The 22,397-nt window shown below is 41.1% G+C and overlaps 1 protein-coding gene and 1 pseudogene across 2 annotated transcripts; both read right to left on the bottom strand.

Moving 5' to 3' along the window:
* Positions 1–1,998: 1,998 nt before the first annotated feature.
* On the bottom strand, positions 1,999–4,883 carry LOC311028508 (P2Y purinoceptor 1 pseudogene; annotated as a pseudogene). The gene has a single exon. The product of its transcript is annotated as a P2Y purinoceptor 1 pseudogene (transcript).
* A 6,446-nt stretch (positions 4,884–11,329) lies between these two features.
* Positions 11,330–17,036, bottom strand: LOC311028514 (CCN family member 5-like). Its single transcript, XM_084033135.1, has 5 exons — positions 16,951–17,036; positions 16,089–16,305; positions 14,095–14,343; positions 12,672–12,901; positions 11,330–11,627 (listed from the first exon to the last, which is right to left on the bottom strand). The coding sequence occupies exons 1-5, from the start codon at positions 17,005–17,007 to the stop codon at positions 11,364–11,366; spliced, it is 1,017 nt and encodes a 338-aa protein (XP_083889261.1). The 5' UTR covers positions 17,008–17,036; the 3' UTR covers positions 11,330–11,363.
* Positions 17,037–22,397: the final 5,361 nt, after the last annotated feature.

The following is a 22,397-nucleotide window of genomic DNA, read 5'->3' as shown; positions in this document are numbered from 1 at the left end:
CTTTCCCTTTCACTTTGGTTTCAGAGAAATAAGTCAACGGATAGGCCCTTTCCACAAAAAAAATAAATTGCTCCTCATCTGTGGAACAGCGACTGCAGTGTCATTTTGCCGAATGAATCTGGCACCGATAAAATACTTCCTCCTGGTACTGTAATAGTACTTTTGAAGTGAAGTGACGCGGTGGTGACAGTTTTCCTAAACCTAACCTAGAGGTTTTGTTGCCTAAACCCAACAGGACCGTTATTTAAAGCCCAAACATGATGTTTTTCCTCAAGCCGTTGGTTTTGTTTTCTAAACTAATTTAGTTTCGTAGCGTAATGTCGTCCAGACTGACAGAAAAAAAATGTGGTGCAGGTACGGACCGCATTTCCAAATACAATACATTAGTTTGAATGCTTTACTTGTCCTGAGTCTGTTAAGGAAGTGGCCCACTACAACGGTTACACTTCCATGTGGCCACCGCTCTGACCATCCTACACTCATTTGAACGGAAATGTCTGTTCTACTTTTATTTGAATTCTTTGGCTTAGCTGTTACCCCTGGGTCATTCCATGCCAACTCACCTACATTTCAGGAGCCTCCCCAGGTCACTGCCTCAGATTTTGCTGGAAAAATGTAGATCTGTATGTCTGTACCCACCATGCAAAATTCAAGCCTTCAATTCGGCATAGTTTCAGAAATACAGACATTTGAAATGTGGCCACAAAAAAAGCCATGAGCAGAAAATGCATTTTTTTCCAACTTCAGGAAGTTATTATTTTATAATGGATTGATCTGCTAATAGTGCAGATATTTACTAAATGGCATCCACATGTTTCAAATGCATCAGTTAGCCTCTGGGAAGCTTATTTACCACTCTTATTTATCAATCATAAATAATCAGATATGAAAACAGATTTCATAGGCCCCTAATTACATATACTGCATGGGATGACAAACTGTTAAGTTGGAGATGACTTTTGGTATTTTGCAGTTCAGTTGGCTCTCCTCTGGACTTTGTCTTGTGGCTCTATGGAAAACATTGTGAGGATCACTGCTCTAGGAAGCTAAAAATGGATTATTGGACAAAACGATCTCAAATAAGGTGGAACTATGCCATCCTGAGAATATGGAACTCAGATTTTTTCCCCTCATAACACAGAAATGATATTGTCATGATCAATTCTCATGTATATTTTTGCCATAACACAGTCAGCCCTTTCCTCCAAGGGCTATACAAATGTTTTCCCTTGATTTGACCGTTGTCTTTCAGGATCTTCACATTTTTTCTCAAGATTTTCTCACGTAAATTAATCTACAGACCAATTTATTTTAATGAACATGTCTTCATAAATACATTTATATCTTATATATCTAAGAAAGTTTTTAGAAATATTCACTTTGTTCCATATTCAGGGGCTCATAAATCTGAAATGGAACTAGCAAAGTGATATTGCAGATATTTATCAACTGGTATACATAATTTCAGATTAAGCATGCCTGAAGAATGTTTGTTTTTCTGTAGGCAGCGGAAAGTGGCAATTTGGCCAAATATGGAAAATATGCAGGGGTCTAACCCCTTAAATGGTTATGTGACATTGTATTGTATTCATAAATGGTACTTTGGGAACATTGTCACACGCATGATGAAAGGGATGTGTTTGTGAATTTCATGAAGCGAGGAAGGGGGGATTTTTTGGGGGGAGGAGGGGGGAATTTCAAAGGTCTGTAGTTCTAAAACTATGAGGAAGTGAAAACGAATATTTTGCATGGTGGGTAGAAACATATATCTACATTTAAGAATTCCCCAGCAAAATCTGAGGAGGTGACCTGGTGACCCCTAGGAGAGTTGATCCTCCTTTGTTCCTCATTGTCTTGTTTTCTTTTCATTTTATTGGTGTGATCAAATGAAATTACACTGTAAATATATTAGCTATTTTAAAGTGGTGCCAACCTTGATTTTTTTTTAAATAAAATACAAAATACAGTCACTATTACGACTAAACTAAATAACTGGAGATGTACAGGAACAGAGAAAACACCGTAGCTTCTGCTTCCTGAAATGATCCCAGCAAGTCAAACTTTATTTGGAGAGCACATTTAATAAACAACCACAGTTGACCAAAGTGCTAAACAAGCAAGATGCGAGGTAATAAAAAAAAGGTAAAAATGCCACATAGAATTGGTCTAATCCTCTAAAAGAGCTCCTAAATTGACAGACATTTTTCACGTTTTCTGACGTTTTATAAATTAAATGATAAACCGATTAATAAACAAAATAATTAACACATTAATTGATATCGAAATATATAATTTTAGAAATGTATAGATTGCAAACACCACTGTGCAATCTTAATATTCTATCCACTATCAACATTTCATATCAATATTTCATCTATGCTATTTTCTATGTACAATAATGTGAATTCAACCACGCAATCTGTCTATGATTGTTTTTATAATTATGTATTTTTTATATTTACTGTTACCTACTTGTGCATTTCCCTGCCCATTTTTATTTTGATATATACATATTTATATCTATTTTTTTTATTCATTGCTTAAGAAAATATTGTAAAATGCCTGTCAATTTTCAAAAGCTTTAATAAGATGACCAATTGCAACCTCCACAAGTGTATATACATATATATATATATTCTGTATATATAATTGCATAGATATATACAGTATATCTAGTATAATAAATACTCCGCAGTAATACTTCATTGAAGTAAACATTTTCATATAGTTGTTTGACTTTTTACAGCGGGGTATGTACTTCTACTTCATCGCTGTTGCAGTTCCTCAATAAATCCATGTGGTTTCATGAGCGGTGAAACCGTGAAGTGTGCCTCTGTTACATAAACACGGAAAACACAGAGCACTGCCAGAAAGATCAGACGCGTCACCTGTAACACTGCAGAGAGAGAATGATGCATATCACCAATTATAAACAAGGGCCTGCAGGCTTCACACGACACTTTAAATGGAGCTTCTCCTTTTTTTTTTCTCCTTTTTTTCCCCGGCCCATGAACCGGCCCAGAAAAGGCCAATTGTTTGGCCCAAAACACTTTAGTCAGAAATATCACGTTTTTTTTCAGGATCCTTCACCATACGTCAAACAGCTGCATAATACGAGCACCAGCGTGGCACAATACTGAATAGTTGATGCAATAAATAAGTGCATTGTGTGAGATATTAATATGAGCTCCGGCTGCAAACCAAACCGTATTTAGCAGCCTAATCATTTGCAGCAGACAGAGAGATCATACTATTGTACTTGATGTCCGGGACTGTGATACGCGGGGACTCAGCCCTCGGCTGTGCGTCTTATCTCCATCAGTTTGGAGCAGTGATGCAGTTGTTCCGTCAGTTGACACTTTATCCACCCAGCACCCGTAGAAAGCCTCCTCCGTCCTACACCGTTGGTTCGCCGTTGTTTACGCGCGAATCCGCGTCCGCTTCCATCGGTTTGCGGTAAAGGACCGCGCCTCCCAGGCCGGCCAGAGACTGCCGGGCCCGCATGTTGAGGCGATGCAGCTTCATGAGGAAATCGTCGTTGCCGACGATGTAAATGAGCGGGTTTATCGCGCTGTTCAGGCACGCCAGGCACCGACCCACCTGATGCGCAATGTAGATGTCGCGGAAGCTGCGGTGGCAAACCCCGTTCCGTTTCAAAATCCGGGTCGTCAGATTCACATTTCGGAACACGTGGTATGGGATGAAGCAGACGGAGAACAGGATGACCAGGATCACCACCAGCTTCAGACACCGCTGCTTCAGCAGAGGGTTGACGTTGGCCTTCGTGGAGAGAACCACGACGACGTGTCCGTAACACGCCAGGATGATGACCAGCGGGACGGCGAACCCCGTGACGGTCCAGCCGATGCTGTACGGCAGGTAGTCTGTGATGTGCTCGTTCGCGGTGGTGTCATAGCACGCGTCCGTGGAGTTGAAGCCATTCTTGTCGAAGAACACGTCAGGGAGGATCTGAACGACGACGAGCAGCCAGACCAGCGCGCTGATGGCCAGCGAGTGGCGGCTGGTGATTTTGCCCATCACCCTCATGGGGTGCACGATGCCCAGGTACCTGTAGATGCTGATGCAGGTGAGGAAGCCGATGCTGCCGTACAGGTTGAGGTTGAAGCAGAAGCGCGTCACCTTGCAGAAAGGCTGGCCGAAATGCCAGCGGCTGTTGTGCGCGTAATAGTGCACGAGGAAGGGCAGGGTGAACAGGTAGAGCAGGTCCGCCACGCCGAGGTTGAACATGAAGATGTTGATGTTTCCGATCTTGTTCCAGCTGTTCCGCACGCTTCTGAGCCCCCAGATGTTGGACAGCGTCCCGACGAGGAACACAGTGACGAAGACGGGCGGCAGAAAGGCGTGCGTAAAGTTCAGGTTGACGCTCTCGCACGCTCTGGGTGTGATGTTTCCAGACATCTCTCCGCTGCTTTTTGGTGTATCTTTAATTCAGAACGAGCTTTTTTTCTTCTTCACGAAGATAAAAGAGCAGCATGTGCCCGACTCACTCGGATCAAACATCTCTGGGAAGTACGCGCACGTGCTGCAGGATGCCGAGGTAACGAAAGCAAAAGATGCAAAGATTCCCGCCCACTTCCGCGAAGAGCCGTGCAGCGCGCTCGGAAGTAGAAAGGGGAAACAATAAATCACAGACGTAGACAATCAAAGGATTTATTCCTGAGGAAATTACATCCTACCTGTCACGGCAGAATATTGTGCACGCGCAGCTAACTGTCATACACATCCCTTTTTTCTGCATCTATGGTTACAAACATGCTATTTCACTGCGACACACAACAACATATCAAAACGCTCCCTCCCTCTTGTCAAACACTGATTGCGTAACAACTCTTCACAAGGGAGTGTGTACTAACATGTCAATCAAATGTGGATGATCAAATATCACTAAGATATTCATCCTCTGCTACATTCTGATGAATCGATGTTTCAAAAAACAGACTTAATTGTGGTTTTGTGCAATGTGTTCTTGAATTAAGAAACGATCATCTTATGCTCTCTCTAGATGCTCTCTCTAGAGCCATGTTTATAACATTTTACTAAAATGTAGCTTAACCATGTCATGTGATTTGAAATTAACCACTCTGACCACACAGTCCAGCCATATTGGTTTCCTTGTTCAAGTCCAGAAAGTCTCAGTTTGTCGTCGCTAATGATCACACTGATCATTAGCTCAGTGTGAAACCGCTCAGTGAACTACATCTCTGCTCTCACACAACATACACAACACAGCTGTAAGCTGCAATTTCCCACTTTCTGGTGCATTCTCACCATAACCTACTTAAATCATCCGTGCCACCCATTTGTTTCTCATCTCCACCACCTTTTTTTTTCGTTTGTTTTCTCTGTGTAACTTCAGAGGGAACTAAGCAGACTCGTTGGAGATGAGCCAGGCCTGCGCAGAATCGATCACCGGCGATCGCCGCACAATGCATGCCGGTTAGTTTTGTGTAAGACTTGATCCCGACTTGCTCACGTCATGCACACGTGGGCAACGGTAACCTCACGAGATCAAGGCGGCCGCAGGTTTTAGAGACAGGCACTGCAGTTGCTCTGAACCGACTGAAAGCCCCGGTGCATGATGGGAAACGCCATGGCTCTCACCTCATCTAAGAGCTGATTGGCTCTTAGTTTTGAGAAAAACAGCACCTTTAGTGGCAAATGCAAATTTCTTGTATGAGTCAAATATTTAATGCTAGATTGTGGGCTGTTCTCAGTCTCATGTTGCGCAATAAAAGTTCAGTCTGTTAACAAACATATCTCATGTGGTTGATAATAATAATCATCATAACAACGATAAAAGAGGTTATTTATAAAGCCCTTATCAAAACAATAAATTAGCCTACGGTGTGCTTTAAGAGGCAGACATAAAAAAACCCCGCCAGAAACACACACATTTAATACAGTACACTATAACTGTCAAACTTTACTTATGTGAACTAGAACCTATGATACTACCTCAACAGCAGCTACACTACTGCAGCATTTATATATATATATATATATATATATATTTATATTATGTACATTACAAATACTTAGTTGCATTATTTTATAGGCTACTTTCTATTTTTATACTTATTTGACTTTTTCTTTCTCTTATGAGGCAACTGCAGTTCGAGATGAACTGCTCCTCGCCTGGAAAGTAGACGAGAGCAGGCGGAGCAGCAGGAAGCTGCGCTTCAGTCGGACAGTTTCCATCAGCCTTCGAAGATTTGACAGGAAGTCATAGAAAAAGTTACATCCTGTTAGACGTAATCTGAAGGCTTTTTATAGTTTGTGACCACATTCACATTTATTTATATTTGTTCATAAATATCTGTGGAAATCAGAATCAGAATACTTTAGTAACGCCTCGGGAAAATGTACAGCTGCAGTTGCTACATAAGAGAAATAAGAGAGTAAAATAAGTATAAAAATATAAAGTATAAAATAATGCCACTAAATAAAAGTAATGTATAAATATAATGGATGTATATAAAACATTATATGGTATAGTCGTGTATCTGTTGTTAAGGTAGTATGATATAATCTAGTGCACATAAGTAAAGTTTGACAGTTAAACTGTATTAAATGTGTATCTGTTTTTTTTATGTCTGCCTCTTAAAGCACACCGTTTTATGATTATTTTTAATTTTATCAACCACATGAGATGTTTGTCAACAGAATTAACTTTAATTTTACAACATGAGACTTACAGCCCATGATCTAGCATTAAATATCAGACTCACACAGGAAATTTGCATTTTCTACTAAATGTGGTGTTAAAACTGAGCCAATCAGCTCTTAGCGTGATGAGCAATGGTGGTGCGCACAGGTAGTGAGGCAGGTGCTACAGGTGCCGTCTCCGCTGTTCCTCAGTCAAACAATAAGTTTGCTTTGTGTTTTAAAACCAACGCAACACAAAGGGCAATGATCGCAGACTTGATTCAGGCATTCATGGTCATAAGCTACATCGTTACCCTCCTGGTTTTATCTTTACGTTGTTGTTGGGCAACCTGTTGAGCAAACCTACAGCAACAGAGAGAAAGCAGTGTTTTTACCTGTGATACATGGAGTCAGCTCATCTCCTATTCCACGATATTGAACGACGGAAAAGCGACTGCTCCTACAAAGCAAGTCCGATCCACGGAGAGAGACAGGCCATCCAGGCAGCTGGGGAGATCGGTCAGCTACCTCGTTGTCATACTCCTGCTGGCTGGCGATGTCCACCAAAACCCAGGGCCTAACTCCAGCTGTAATGGTGATTCACGGCACGCTATTGCGTCCATCAAACAAGGTACTGTTGATCCGTCTAACTTCGAGTTGCCCCAGCAAAGTGACAATAATCCACCATCTTCGAAACTTTCTGTCACACCGACAAATGTGAATGGAGTGCTCCCAGCTATGTCCACCATGCGTAGTAAAATTCCCAATCACAAACAACGCAACTTTCTGCTACTCCAAACAACCAACCATGCGAAAGTTCTATGGGATCCGCGCGCAAAGCCCAAGGGACTACTTGGGGGGGCATTTTAAACATCCGAAGTGTCGCTTCCATAACGGAGCAACTCGAAATACTGCTCATGGACTCAAATCTCGATTTTCTTTGTTTGTCAGAATCATGGCTGACGGACTCATCACCTGACACGGCATGTATTGTACCTGGTTATAATGTTTTTAGAAAAGATAGGAAGACTGGTAGAGGAGGTGGGCTACTGATGTATGTAAAAAAAACACATTAACTGCAAGGAAATTGAACTGAACTGTATGGACATGGAATGTATGGCAGTACGAATGATCCTATCTACCAACATGTCTTTTACTGTCATTTGTATATATACAAATGACAGTAAAAGACATGTTGGTAGATAGGATCATATGAATACTTGAGAAAACTTGAAAGAATTTGACAGAAACAAAGAACTAATTTTACTTGGTGATTTTATACTGGATGGAGAAAGAAAAAAGAAAAAAAACTCAAAGATATTACAAACCAATTTGATTTAACACAATTAGTCCAAGGCCCCACTAGAATCACTCCATCATCTCAAACACAGATTGATCTAATATTTAGTAACAAGGCAGAGAGAATAATTAAAATGTTTAATTTTCTGACCGGGCTATCAGATCACAATTTGACACTGATCTCCAGGAAACTAACTAAACAAAGGTTTAAGTATCAACAGGAAAGTGAAAAGGTCTTTAACGTCATACCAAAGAAGCTTATCAATGACTTTGAAAGCCAATTCAGACGACTTTCTTGGAGTGAGTTGCTTGACACAGATAACGTTGATGATGCTTCTGAGAGCTTAATGACCATGATTAACAAAGTTAAAAGTGAATTCAGTAGAAATATCACTTACTCTAAGAAAAAGCAAAACTTGCCCTGGCTTAGTGAACAAGTATAGGCTTTAATGAGGCAGACGGACTATGCATTAAAATCTGCAGTTAGGTCTGGGTTAGCCCACGATAGGAGACCCTTTCAACAATTGCGTAACAAAGTTGGAAAAGAATTGAGAAAGTCTAAAGCAAATGTCTTTATCAACATCAACATTATTTCCTCAAAAGGAAATAGTAGGCAAACTTGGAAGAACATTAATATGGTCCTTAAAAAGGAGCATAACAGTAATAGAGATAAGAGGTTTGAACTACAAGTACAGGGCAATTTAACTCAAGACAAAGTCAAAATCTGTTCTGAGTTTAACAATTATTTTATTGATTCTGTGCAAGACTTAGCGAAAGGATTTGGACCCAGAGAGAAGTGCATTACATCGCCTAATGATAATCTCCCACTTTTTAACATATCTGAGGTCACAGAACCCTCTATAGTTAAAACCATAGGCCATCTTAAGAACTCTAAGGCTAAAGATGTTTTTGATTGTGACTCTGCATTTGTGAGGAAGTATAAAAACATCCTCTCCACTCCAATTACACATCTAGTCAACTTGTCTATTAAACATCGTTTTTTTCCCATGGCCTGGAAGACGGCAGCGATAACTCCTGTTTTCAAGGCTGATGATGTAACTGATGTCACCAGCTACAGACCTATCGGTATACTCCCTGTTATCTCTAAAGTAACTGAAGTGATAGTATGCGACCAGTTGATGGACCATTTAAATCAGGGCCATTTTCACTGCACCTATGCAATTTGTTTTTAGAAAAGAAACACTCAACTGAGACAGCAAACCGCTACTTTATTGAGCAAATTAAATCCAGCCTTGATAATGGGGGTGTTGTTTGTGCTGCTTTCCTTGATTTAAAAAAAGCTTTTGACACCGTAAATCATAATGTTCTGTTGTCAAAGTTATCCAAGTTTAATTTTTCCTCTAAAGCTCTGACATGGATGGAGTCTTATTTAGATTCAAGGAAGCAGTTCACCAGAATTAATGATGCATGCTCCTCATTTGCCAATAGTTCAATTGGAGTCGCACAGGGATCAATTTTAGGACCAATTTTATTTAGTTGATATATTAATGACCTGCCTCTGATTTGCTCAGACGTTCATATCCAAATGTATGCGGGTGATACAGTAATCTATACGCATGCCAAGAATAGAGAACAGTCTGCATCAAAACTTGCAGTGCTAAGCAAAGTGTCAATGTAGGCAAAACTCTTGGTATGTATTTCTCCAACAAGAGAAATGCACAGCAACAGCCAGACATCTTGGTCAAAGGAGAGGTGATTAAAATTGTTGACAACTTTAAATACCTGGGCATAATCATTGATTCCAACCTAAATTTTAAAAAACATATTAAGAAGATATCCAGAAATGTTAGAGCGAGTTTGATTACTTTTAGACATATTAGACATCAATTACCCCTACATACTGCTTAACTGTTTATGCATTCAATGATTCTTTGCCATTTGTCCTATATTGTGCTACAAGCTGGTCCCAGGCAGGTGCGGCCGCCTTGATGTCGTGAGATTATCGTTGCCCACGTGTTCATGACGTAAGAGCAAGTCGGGATCAAGTCGGACACAGAACTAACCGGCATGCATGGTGCGGCGATCCATTCTGCGCAGGCCTGCCCTCGAGCCTGCTGTCTGCGGATGCGTTAAACGGCAGTGTTACAGCGGAGGGCCGTACCGTCACCTGTTTTAATACGTCCATGATCGTATCTAACATCTGAAATTGAAATCTGACCGATGTCCAGTCCGCCCCTGTTGCTGGCCTTTACTCGTTGACCAAGTAGCTGCAAGAAACAAACTTCCTTTAGTGCTTTAAGGCGAGTCCACACCGGACCGAAAATCGGCGTCTTTGAGAGAGTCGGCGTCCGTGACATGAGTCTCCTTGGTGTGGTCGCTGGAATCGGCCCACGTCGGCGTTCATTTCAGCCGATTCAAATGTGTAATCCGCTATTCGAGTCGGCCATATTAAGTAGCCCGACTTCATTTACCGACGCGAGTCGGGCAGTCGGTGTGGTGTGGGCCCTGCCTTTAGGGTGTGTGTGTAGGAAAGCAGGAAAACACGGAGTGGTTTCCTATTGCTGTGGGTATTCTCTTACTGATAAAGTGGAACAGATTTGATCGTGAAGCAATGAAAAGTGGTCCAAACAACTATTTTTTAAAAGGAGGGGGGGTTCCAACCTCATATATGGTGAAGACGCCCATGCATGGTGTGAGTAACTTTACATCCTGGTACCCAACACACAGAGAGACCTGTTGTTATAGTAACGTTACATCCTGGTACCCAACACACAGAGAGACCTGTTGTTATAGTAACGTTACATCCTGGTACCCAACACACAGACATCGTAGCTTCAGAGAAACAACACTTACCTAACTGTTGGTGGAAAGTCTTTATCATTATGTATTATCACAATCTTATCTTTGTTTGACAACAAAATGCACTGTTCTTGACTTGCAAAATGTATATTTTAAATCGACAAACATGTGTAATTCATGGAATTCAATTCAAACGGGATCAAAACATTATTTGTCTCTCGCTGTTAATTTCTGAATCAAGGAAGGGGCGGGACTTAGCCTCTCTACATAGATATGGAGGGCTCATTCTAAGCTAACAATAACACAATTACTATTCTTAGTTTCAAGTGATTATGAATAAAAAACATGATTATAAATATTACATGAAATTTGTGGCAAGAACTTCTACACACTGAATCCCACACACTGGACCTTTAAAATATGCATAGGGTGTACAGTGGGTCCAGGTTCATGTAACTCAATGGTGAGAACATTTTTTTTTTCAAATCAGTCTACATTTTGCCCAACCTTTGGCAGTAAATGTTTCTCATCCAGATTGTAATATTTTCATCATGTTGAAACGCTGGCTCAGCTTTTCTGTGTGTGGTCACTCTCCTCACAGATGGGACCCGCCCATCTGTGTTGTAGCCGGATGCATCTCATAGCCAGGACAGGAGACTGCGGCAGTTGGAGATGCTGCAGGAGCAGGACTCGATCATCATCACCTGCAGATGGGCGAGTCTGTCGTGGGGGCAACGGAAAACCATCTGCACTGTCCTGGTGAGGGAGGGGCTGCAGCAGCGTCCCTCAGGACACGTCAAGGCACAGTACCTGGGACGGTAGGCTCTGGTGCTCCAGCAGCCCTGATGGTCCAGCTGAATGGACAGAGGTGAACTGAAGCTGCTCTCACACGACCCCGGACCCTGAAATACACAGTGACCCAGTGACATGTTTAATATCATAATATTGTACCGAAAAAGGCTGCTGTTTAAATCCAGATGTCTGCTGTGTGAAAGATCGACTGTGAGGGAAACTCTGGCATTACAAGTGATACGTGGAATAAAATACATTGGAAAAAGGACATTTTAAACATGCAAAGGACATAAATAAGAAAATAACTCTAAAAATACGGATAAAGGAAATAAAGTTTTATAATAGTGAGGTGAGTTTTTGAATCATAGCTTGTAGGTCTTTTTACGTGATTTTGTCAACGTTAGTGTGGAGTTACTCCCAGCCATCCAGAGGTAGCTTTAAATATTGAATTAAAAATGTTAGCAGCATCTAAATGTCTGGTTGTTACATGTGCGGTTGTCAGAAGTTCTACTGAATCCAGAAAGGGTCATGACTCTTTCAGAGTGTGTGTTTCCCTTTTACCAGTGATCGTGTTAACTGGTGACTTTCACCTTCAGCGGCTGGCGTAGATAACAAACACAGATGTTATCTACAAACACAAATGTCTGCAAGTTATTAAACATGTGACTACCAATGGACTGGTTGTAGCGGCCATTTTAAAACTCAATAATGTCAAACCTTTGACTCTAAAGTCTAAACTCGTGTCCCAATTCAGCGGCCGCGTCCTAAGACTGCAAAGGCCGAACCAAGCAGTCTCCTAAATGAGACGTCTGTTCTACAGAGATTTCCTGTTTACGCCACTTTTGCTTCTCCCGTCGCCGAGCAACCAGCTGCTGTTTACCATTAAGAGCATAGATTTTATAACTATTGTTATCTGATTAAAATGGAGCCAATCATCATATTTGGTCATTAATATTCTTACATAGCTTGACAAGCTGTTGTACGTAGTACATCATCATAGTTTACAAACTGTAAATTTTTTAATGTACAGTATTTTCAGATAATTATTGATTTTGTAATGTTTTATCTATAAAATATTGACAAGTTTTTCAGTGGAACTTTACTTTGAAAAGTATTGGAACTGATTGATGTGTGTTATTTAATTAAGCACTGACCGGATGAAGCCTTCGGAGACCTGGCAGCAGAGTCTGGCATGGCCGGACCTGGCACAGTCTGGTCTCAGTGTGCAGGCGACAAGCCCAGTTCCTGTTTGTGGTGCGGGTGGAGACACCTGGGCCACAGCTGTGGGAGCAGGAGCTCCAGTCGGAGGTCCACTCGATACAGTTGGAGATGGAGCCAAACAACGGTCCGGACAGCCCACCCCCGTAGTCCTGACGCGTCTGCTCTACGACCCGAAAGAAACACAGACGAGGAAAATATTTGCCCTGTGCATCAAGCTGAAAGTTGTTTGAAGCGGTCAGCTTTGAGTCAGAATATTCAGCACACATGTGGTCTGAAATGTTGTAAACATGTGTTCAGCTTGCTAAGAATAGTTTCCCACAGCTGTTTGATCTTCCTGACTCTTCTTTGGTGTTGAATCCTGAAACATTCTGGTAGTCGACTGTGAGCCCATGTGTCTAAACACATGCTGACCTGGATTTCAAAGCTGCCTCCGGTGTCGCCAGCTCAGATTTCCAGCCCAATCACAAATTCAAATCAACCCAATTCAACGTTGACATGGACCAGTGTAAAAGAATAGAAAACATAAGCACACAAAGCTTCATGTCGGCATCAAAGAACCAAAAATAATATGTTAGATAAAATGGTTATTGCAACCACACTGTATATAAGAAGTGGACGTAGTCATGGTGACGTCATCCATTGGTTTGTGGACTATTTCAAGCTCGTCATTTCGCCATCTTGGAATTTTTGCAACCAATGAATGGAAAAGAACATATTTGGACTGCGGAGGAGCGATTGGTGGATCTGATGAACATAGTAGCGGCAACTCGAGCAGCAACCCCACTGGATCTGGATCTGGCAAGTTAGGTCTGGCTTAAAATGACCATTGAAACAAACAAAAACAGAAATGGTTCACATGAGACACGAACAGCAGTCTCCTGGGTGAAAGTCCATCTACCACCCTGATGTCCTTATCCGGACATCCATGACTAAATATGTTTCCCTTGAAAGCAGATTTGTTGTGGGAGAACCCTCATTTTTAGGAGACCAGGCTGCTATTACCCATTGTTTAACCAGGACTAGCTGCGAACCCAAAAAAAAAACAACTGAAAACTGAACATGAAGAAATCCTGAAGAAAGTCTCTGGAGCACAGTTCACATTGTTGTTGGACAGAATGATATTCATCAATCATTTCACAGCCTGCAGTTGTATATCACCTTTTGTGTGCATGTGAAAATAAAGTGCATGCACATTTGAATTTTGCAGCTGTAAAAAATATTCTGTACACATGTAAAAACTTTTTGTAGCTGTAGAAATATTGTGTGTATGTGTAATAAAAATATGTGCAGGAATATTGTCAACAGTGAGGTTTCACAAAGTCTAAGAGACGAAAACCATTGTTTGGTTCACATTACCTGCTGATGGATTTGGGGAAATACTGTTGTCCAGGCCTTTGCACACCCACTCTTTGCAGCAGCGGCCTGGTAGCCGCACCAGCTGGGCGCTGGGGCACTTATCAGTGGGGCTCTGCAGATCATCACTGCACAGGGGCACGCAGGTCACCCCTCCCCCCAGACAGTGGCAGAGCTGGGCACAGGAGGGTTGAAACACTTGTCCCTCCTCCAGCCTCCTTCCATTCATCTCACAGCCCAGCTCGTTCCCACCTGATCACAGCAAAGGGAGGATTTAGGGGAAGTGAGGTGGAAGTTAACTTCTGCACCTATTATGAGGTGAGTTATGTGAAACATGTACAGACAAATAACCTGCAGGAAATTCATCCAACCAGCCAGAGATACTGTTCTCCTTATCAAACAAGTGATTGTCTTTGCTTGAAAAATGACTTCAGCCCTCATCACATCGAAACACGTCACAACAGGCGCAGCCGCTCCAAAAACACCTCCTGTCTGAGGGCATCAAGTTAAACCAGCTGATGATCCTTTGTAGCGGGTTTGTGTTTGTGCCTCCTGCTTGATTCGACTGGCTGACTAGGCCAAGTGTGACATAAGCCCCTTTTAGACAGACGATTGCACAATAATGGCAGAAATATCCTTAACCAGAAGTCATTATATACATTTATTGTTCTCTGTTACTTCCATATATGACCTTCTGCGTCAAGATATGGGGTAACGCATATAAAACCAACACTCAACCTACTTTTAAATTACAAAAGAAAGCTATGAGAACTATAAATCGATCAAAACCTTCAGAGCCACGAATGCTTTTTTTATTCAGTTAAACACCCTTACATTTTATGATTAAGTGAAATTTAAAATGGCACAAATCATGTTTAAAATGCATAATAATATGCTTATGAAATCAGAGAGAGTCGGTATGAACTGAGGGGATTGGTGTTTTTAAAAAACCTCAAATAAGAACTAATATTAAACAGCGATGTATTTCTGTCATCAGGTGTTAACCTGTGGAATAACTCTGATGATGAAATAAGAATGTGTAGTTCGATTTTCTCTTCCAAAAATATGTTTAAAACCAAAGTACTAAAAGAATATATAAATGTGTTGTGAAAGTATGCTTGTTTGATCTAAATCCTTATGGTATAACTCAGACCATGTAGTCTAAAAGTTGTCTTGTTGAATTTCTTTTCTCATTCATTTTGGTAAAAAGGGTAGGCATCATAAGTATGAGCTTCAGCCTACACCTTTTCGATTAGCACTCCTCATTGTATTATGTATTTGTGTATATTAAGTAAATTCTATCTGTTGAGAAGGGGGGGGGGGATGAAATGCTAATCGAATAAACTGAACTGAACTGAAAAAAAAAACTGAAAGGCGAGTCAAAATATGTTGCGAACCAGTGCGTTTAGATCGAACATTGTTGTCGGCATAATGCCGCAGTGGTGTGTGCGTTTAGAGTGAGAGTTCCCACAGCGCGGCCACGGTCTCGTCTATGGACTCGTCGGCCATGTGACGTAATCAATGAGCGTCGGAAATCTGATTTGCTTGGTGTAACAAAACAACTACGAAAGGTGAACTTTTGCTCGTCTCGCATATTTACACGACTCTTCAATTTACTCTTCTCAATATTCTGCTACGCCTTTCCGCCATGGCGAGCGTTTAGATCGACAACGGGGCGGAAAAACAGCGGAATACTCTTGCAACAAAAAGGCAGTCTAAGGGGCTTTTGATGTGCAGTGAGGTTCCATGCCAGGCCCTGAAAAGTCGAAAATATTTAAACTTTCATAAAAAAAAAAAAATCAGGTGGGTTTCACTGGGCTGGGTTTCTTCAAAAACTAGCATACTCCTGCTTGTTGCTTTCTGCTCTCAATGGTAGCTCCCTACCTTTGATGATAGATAGCATAGTTAGCATAGTCGTGGCATAGCAGTTTTGTCAGTCGTGGTAGCACTTGCAGCTCTAAAGAATCAGTTTCTAGTTGAGTATATTCTGTTCGCACCGACACACTGTCCTGGCCCTCCCGGAAAGCTGGCGCTGTAGTCACATTGCAGCCCTCGGCGGGTGTCACAGGGCAGCTGGTGGGTGCAGGCCTCGCCCTCCTGCCTAGCACACACCTGACAGCACCCGCAGCTGTCTACCACCAGAGGGACACCAACAGGACAGCGCGGCATGGTGGGTGGGCACTGGCACGGTCCAGTACAGAGTTGGCACCACACCTAAGTGAGAGTAACAAGACACAGCTGGCATTTCCATTATCACTCAGTAGCATTAGTGCTTTATGAGATCTGGCTCTGCTGATATTAAGTCCAAGATACGCCAGGGAACCAAACATCTGTTTCCTCCTCTTCAGTGGCGACACGAGGACAATCTCAACGCTGACAGGCTTCAGAGACACAGCGTCACGAGTTGAAATGTCAACAATATAATAATAATAATAATAATAATAATAATATTAATAATAAAATGTGATTTTATGACGTTTTTTTTAAAAGGTCTAAAAGCAATATGTCAATTCTATCAATATTTTAAAAAACATGATAAATAAAAAAATTAAGTTGAATAAAAGAAAAATTGACATTGACGGCCGTTTCGTGTAAACTAGAGTAAAACTCATTACCAACTACGGCAGTGATTCCCCGTCATGATGACAACAAAATCTACGTCATTATGAAAGCAGTGGGGACATCCCCTTCCCAAATGTCATCTTGATAAGATGAAAGCAAGCATTCACATAGATCACAGAGGCCCACTTGACTGCGGTCAACTGGTTTCTGTGATAACCTCTTCAAGTGATTGCATTTTGACAAACAGAAGGACTACTTTTGTAACTAATCCAACATTTCACAGAGGACGAGGCTCACCTGAGTGATGATACACGACAGCAAGCAACAAACCAGCTGGGCATCTCTTCTGTCCATCTTCCTCACCGTTTCTTTCTGTGCTCCTTCTTTTGTCCCGTCTACCTCCCTTCTCCTCCTCCTCCTCCTCTAGACAGGAGTAGATGTATTATGAAAGAAGCCTGTCTCCAGTCCTTTATACAGTTTAGGTTCACAGGTGGTGGGCTGCAATGTAAATAGTTACTGGAGAAGAAAAAAAAAACTCCCAGGCCCATCTCCACAGCAGCAGTGCTTTGGCTGTGTCCCCTCCTATTTTAAGCGTGCTGCCATACAACCTCCAAAAAAATAGAAAAAGGTTGTGGCTAACCAACTCACAGCTTTTCTTGGGAATTTGGAACTTTATGAGAAATTTCACTTTGGTTTTGGGAAAAGGCACTCAAAAGAGACAGCTCTGTTAAGGGTGCATAATGATATTCAGATGGCCTCTGACGGTGGATATTGCTCATCACTTGTGCTCCTTGACCTTAGCTCTGCCTTTGATACTGTTGATCACCATCTACTGATCAAGAGATTACATGATTGGTTGGGTGTTTCAGGTACTGCCCTAGACTGGTTTACGTCATATCTTACTGATAGGAGTTTTGCAGTTTCATCTGGAGACTTTCTCTCCACATCCTTACCTCTGTCATGTGGTGTTCCACAGGGTTCAGTGTTAGGCCCCATTCAATTCACCCTATATATTCTGCCTCTCGCTCAGATCATACGCAGTTTTACCATCAAACATTACTTTTATGCAGATGATATACAACTTCATTTCACTTTTAGACAAATTGAGACGGCCAGTCTTTCAAGACTCCTTGACTGCATTGATGCTATAAATGGATGGCAGAAAACTTTCTACAGTTAGATACCAACAAGACAGAGGTGCTAATCATAGCTACTGACAGAAGTCTACCTATGATTAACCAAAGCATTGGGTCCCTGTCAGGAGCTGTCTGCCCAAGCCTGACAAACCTTGGAATGACATTTGACAAATCTCTGTCATTTGAAACTCATTAAATCACTTACTAAATCATGTTTCTTTCATCTGCTCAATATCAGCAAACTTAGGGGTGTGCTAATAGCTCTCTACACTGTTCTTGATCTAATCTGAAGGCCACATGAAGTTTGGAGGTCTGTAGCGATTGACTCTGCAGAAAGTTGGTGACCTCTGCCTACTATGTGCCTCAGCATCCGCTGGCCCCCGCTCCATCTTTTTACGTGATCTACCACTTCTTGTTGAGTTGCTGTCGTTCCCAATCGCTTCCACTTTGTTATAATCCCACTGACAGTTGACTGTGGAATATTTAGGAGTGAGGACATTTACTTGTTGCACAGGTGGCATCCTATCACAGTACCACGCTGGAATTCACTGAGCTCCTGAGAGCGACCCATTCTTTCACAGATGTTTGTAGAAACAGTCTGCATGCCTAGGTGTTTGCTTTTATACACCTGTGACCATGGAAGTGATTGGAACACCTGATTTCAATTATTTGAATGGGTGAGTGAATACTTTTGGCAATATAGTGTATCTTGGCTCTACGATGACTGTTTATAAAATTGTCCTTCTCCAATGTGTTTCATTTGCACTTTGTCCTTTGAGGTTTTATGTAGAGCACTTTGAATTGACGTGCTGAAATATGCTGTATCGATGAACCTGCCTTGAACTTTCTTTGCTTGAATTTTTTTTTTACGTCTCAGATTTAAACATCGTCCCTTTCTAATGTTTCCATTGAGGCTTCTGTCTCGACTTATTACACTTCAAATAAAGCTGCAGTAATTCATTTCTGATCAGCAGGAGATTGGATTTGTTATTGACTCTATATCATTGTAGAGTGCCTCAGTAAACCCTCAGTGAATCATGTATAAATAGGGTTGTGTTGATGAAGGTCTAAATAGGCAATGGTGTGGTAACTCCCCATCAACTTATATCTTGTATTTTATTTTTGTATTCTGTATTTGTATTTTTCCAACATCTCATCTTAAGTCTTTTTGAGCACCCAAACATGCACTATATAAGTCCTATGAATTATCGTTATTTGTAGCTGCCATCAAGGACAGTTGAATAAATAGGTTAAATAAATAAATAAGTTAATACATATTTGAATCAATCAATGAGTTAATACACATACATAGTAATACATACACAAGTTAATACATATAAATAGTAAGACATAAGAACGATTTAATGTCAACTGCCTTTGTTTTGTTTTATTTGTTTTCTTTGAAGTTACAAGTCTTAGGGGCTTGAAGTGAGTCATAACTCATGTCGGAACCAAAGTTCTGAAGTGACAGACGGGGGCGGGTTTACTGAAGGGATTGTGATTGTTTTGGGGGGAGTAACATTATTATTACTACTACTATCTCGATAAGGTTTAAAATGCATTGTATTTACCCACCACTCTTTGTTTGAATGTCAGAATGTTATGATCTAGTGCCCTAAAACATAGGAAGTCAGAGACATTTTTTTGCTAACAGCCCCATTTTCAAACTATCGCTCGAGTAGGCTAGTTCAGTGACGACACAAAATGACTGACATTCATTCGTCTCACATGAGCAGAGACCAAGTCAGACATCGAGTAAGCTGGTCTGTGTCGGTTATATGGGAATGATGAATGCGTGAACACGTGAGTGAGTATGGACCCGGAGGCAACCTCTGGTTCTGAAGAGTGAAGTCAATGCTTAAGTAGCTTAAACTTGCATTCTCTCTTCTGGCCATCAAGGGGCGACTCCTCTGGTTGCAAGAAGAAGTCACATTGTATAGAAGTCTATGAGAAAATGACTCTACTTCTCTCTTGATTTATTATCTCAGTAAACATGAGTTTATGGTCTCAATCTCTAGTTTCACATCTTCTTCAATAAAACATGATGTTCATTTCGTTGAATATGGTCCATTTATTTAAAAAAGTAATATCAAGAAGAAAGAAATAGATAACTCCTCTCAACTGGATTTAAACTGAGGTAACGAGTCTGTTTTGTTTTGATGATCTTCTCACCTCTTTGTTAATTACTAAGACACTTTGTTAACAGCTTCACACCAGAATCCAGAAGGTTGCTGCACACACAACACTTTTTATTGCAGATGTCATGTCCAGAAAACACACGTGTCTGAGTGTGTAGCTCAGGATGTAAACTGTTGAAAACTACTGTTACTGCTGAGGACAGATGAATGTGTGCAGCTATGATTGGCAGAAACAATGCTGGCTGTTTGTCTCCACCTAGTGGTTGAAGTAGATCAATGACTTTAACCTCATTCACTTATGTCAATGCTGTTCGCTGAGTAAAATGTTTTTTTTTTTCTTGTGCTCCTTTTTGCAATCAGTTACTTCCACGTTTTGGAAACACTAGACGATACTTTAGTAAAGGAAAGGCTATGACTAGCACAGAAGTCCAATAACAAACGACCACTCGGATTAGATCAGGGAGGCCGTTCCTTCCAATCACGCTGCTCCAGTTTCTCTATCGTTGCCCACTTGCCAGTGCTGTCACAGACTTCCTGTAGCTGAACAGCGTTCTTTTGCAGTAGCTCTGGTGTGTGGACCAGGGGGAGCCTTTATGCGGATAAAACTTTGAAAAACAGAAAGTGATGTCAGAGAGACGTAGACAGGAAAGTTGGATGGATTTATTTACTTTAAATCTAGCTTTGGATGGATTCATCCAGGATGTCAAATCGACTCATAGGTGAAAAACAAGTTAAAAAGATGAAGATAGAAGCTAAAGCATCATGTTCTGTTGTTGTTGCTACCGACAGGCTCAGGTTGTTATTTACTTCTTCAAACCAAAAACGGCAGCTAGCTCTCACCAAATACACCAGACTCCATTGACAAAAACAATCATTTTTACTGTGTATTTATTTAGCTTTGACACATCCCCCCACCTCCTTTAACCCTTGAACTAGCTAATAACACCATCAATAACGTTATAGCCTATTTTACCCAATATAATATAGCCTACCTGATAAAAAATACTTCTAATCAAAATATATTAGAGTACAACTATACATGACAAATTGAAGTTCTACTCTTATTTCCCTCTGTACAACATCTCATAAAACAAACTGTATCATGGGGGGACCCTATAAAAAGGCTCTAAAATCAGTGACCTGCTCCGGAGCAGATTAGCTCAGGTTAGGTTATTGAATTAAAATGCTCATTTTAAATATTCATTCATTAGAACTGAAATAAACGTTAAATAAGCAAAACTAGACAATTAACATTTCAATCAGGCGACATATTGCCTAAAGCCTATGGAGGACTAAAAGTGCCATAATTAAATCATTAAATACACCACTAAAGAATTAATTAAATGGGTCATTGATTAATTAAATGTGTCATTAATTCATTAAAATACCAATTTGTTTAATGTAAAAAAACCACATAATTGTTTCACTATTTAACTAATTATTTCATGGTCCTGTGTTGCAGTGCTTCATGAATTTATTTTATCTGTCAAACTCGCCCATCAAAGTCAGTGGGCGGGGATAATGCGAATCTAGTCTAATCCATTGATTTGGTCGGAAGTCTTGAATCCGAAAGACTGTGTCCCAATTCAGGGTCTGCAGCCTTCGGAGGAGTCTCCGAAGGCCTTCGAAGGCTAGTATTTTTTTGCCAGTTATTTATTGTATTTTCCTCCCCTCAGTCTCAAGACTGCAAGAGTCTTTGCGCAGTCGATGCAGAGGGAGTCCATATGAGACGTCTAAGGCTACGTGTATTAAGGCGACGGCAGTATTCTGTTCCTGGCCCAAACTCTTTATGGCATATAGATGGCAACCATAAGCTCATTAGGTCAGAGATGGACAATAAACAATGCATCATTTTATAGATGTCATTAGAATGTTTTTTATAATAAAATTGTGCTTTTTTGTGTGTCCACAATTGCCTGACAGGTGGAGACTCGTTGTCCATGGTGGGGTGGATGGATTCAGTCGTTTAGTGGTCTACCTGACTGTGGCTGGCAATAATAGAGCTAGTATGTTCTTACAGAGCTTTATCACTGCTGTATGGGCTGCCATCACGGTCAGATAAAGGGGGAGAGAAAGCAGATGTAGCAGAATCCATGATCAGGAGCAGAGGTACCGACAGGAATTCGCACATCACAGGCAGAAGTGTCCACTATCAGCGGTAAATAAATGTTACGGCAACTACGCTCACACAACAAACGTACCAGTTGAATGTACTTCTTTAGCATATGTCACACCTCAATTAACACCTTGTCATTTTCATCCTAAACACAGAATAGAGAGGATGTGGAGAGATGTTTATGAACATGCTCTGGACCTTTTCTATCAGATCTTTACTTCATTGGAAGATCACTGAATCCAGACAATGAAGTCCATCTTTTCGCACTGCACCGGATCTTCCTTCCACAAATCCAGCAAAGCCTCAACTCTTTCAGAGATGCTTGGAACCTTCATGGTCTTAGAACCGAAAGGA

Source organism: Eutrigla gurnardus (genome assembly GCF_963514095.1).
Source record: "Eutrigla gurnardus genome assembly, chromosome: 2".
Taxonomy (NCBI): domain Eukaryota; kingdom Metazoa; phylum Chordata; class Actinopteri; order Perciformes; family Triglidae; genus Eutrigla; species Eutrigla gurnardus.
The sequence above is the reverse complement of the archived record's forward strand: the minus strand, read 5'-3'. Positions and strand labels throughout refer to the sequence as shown.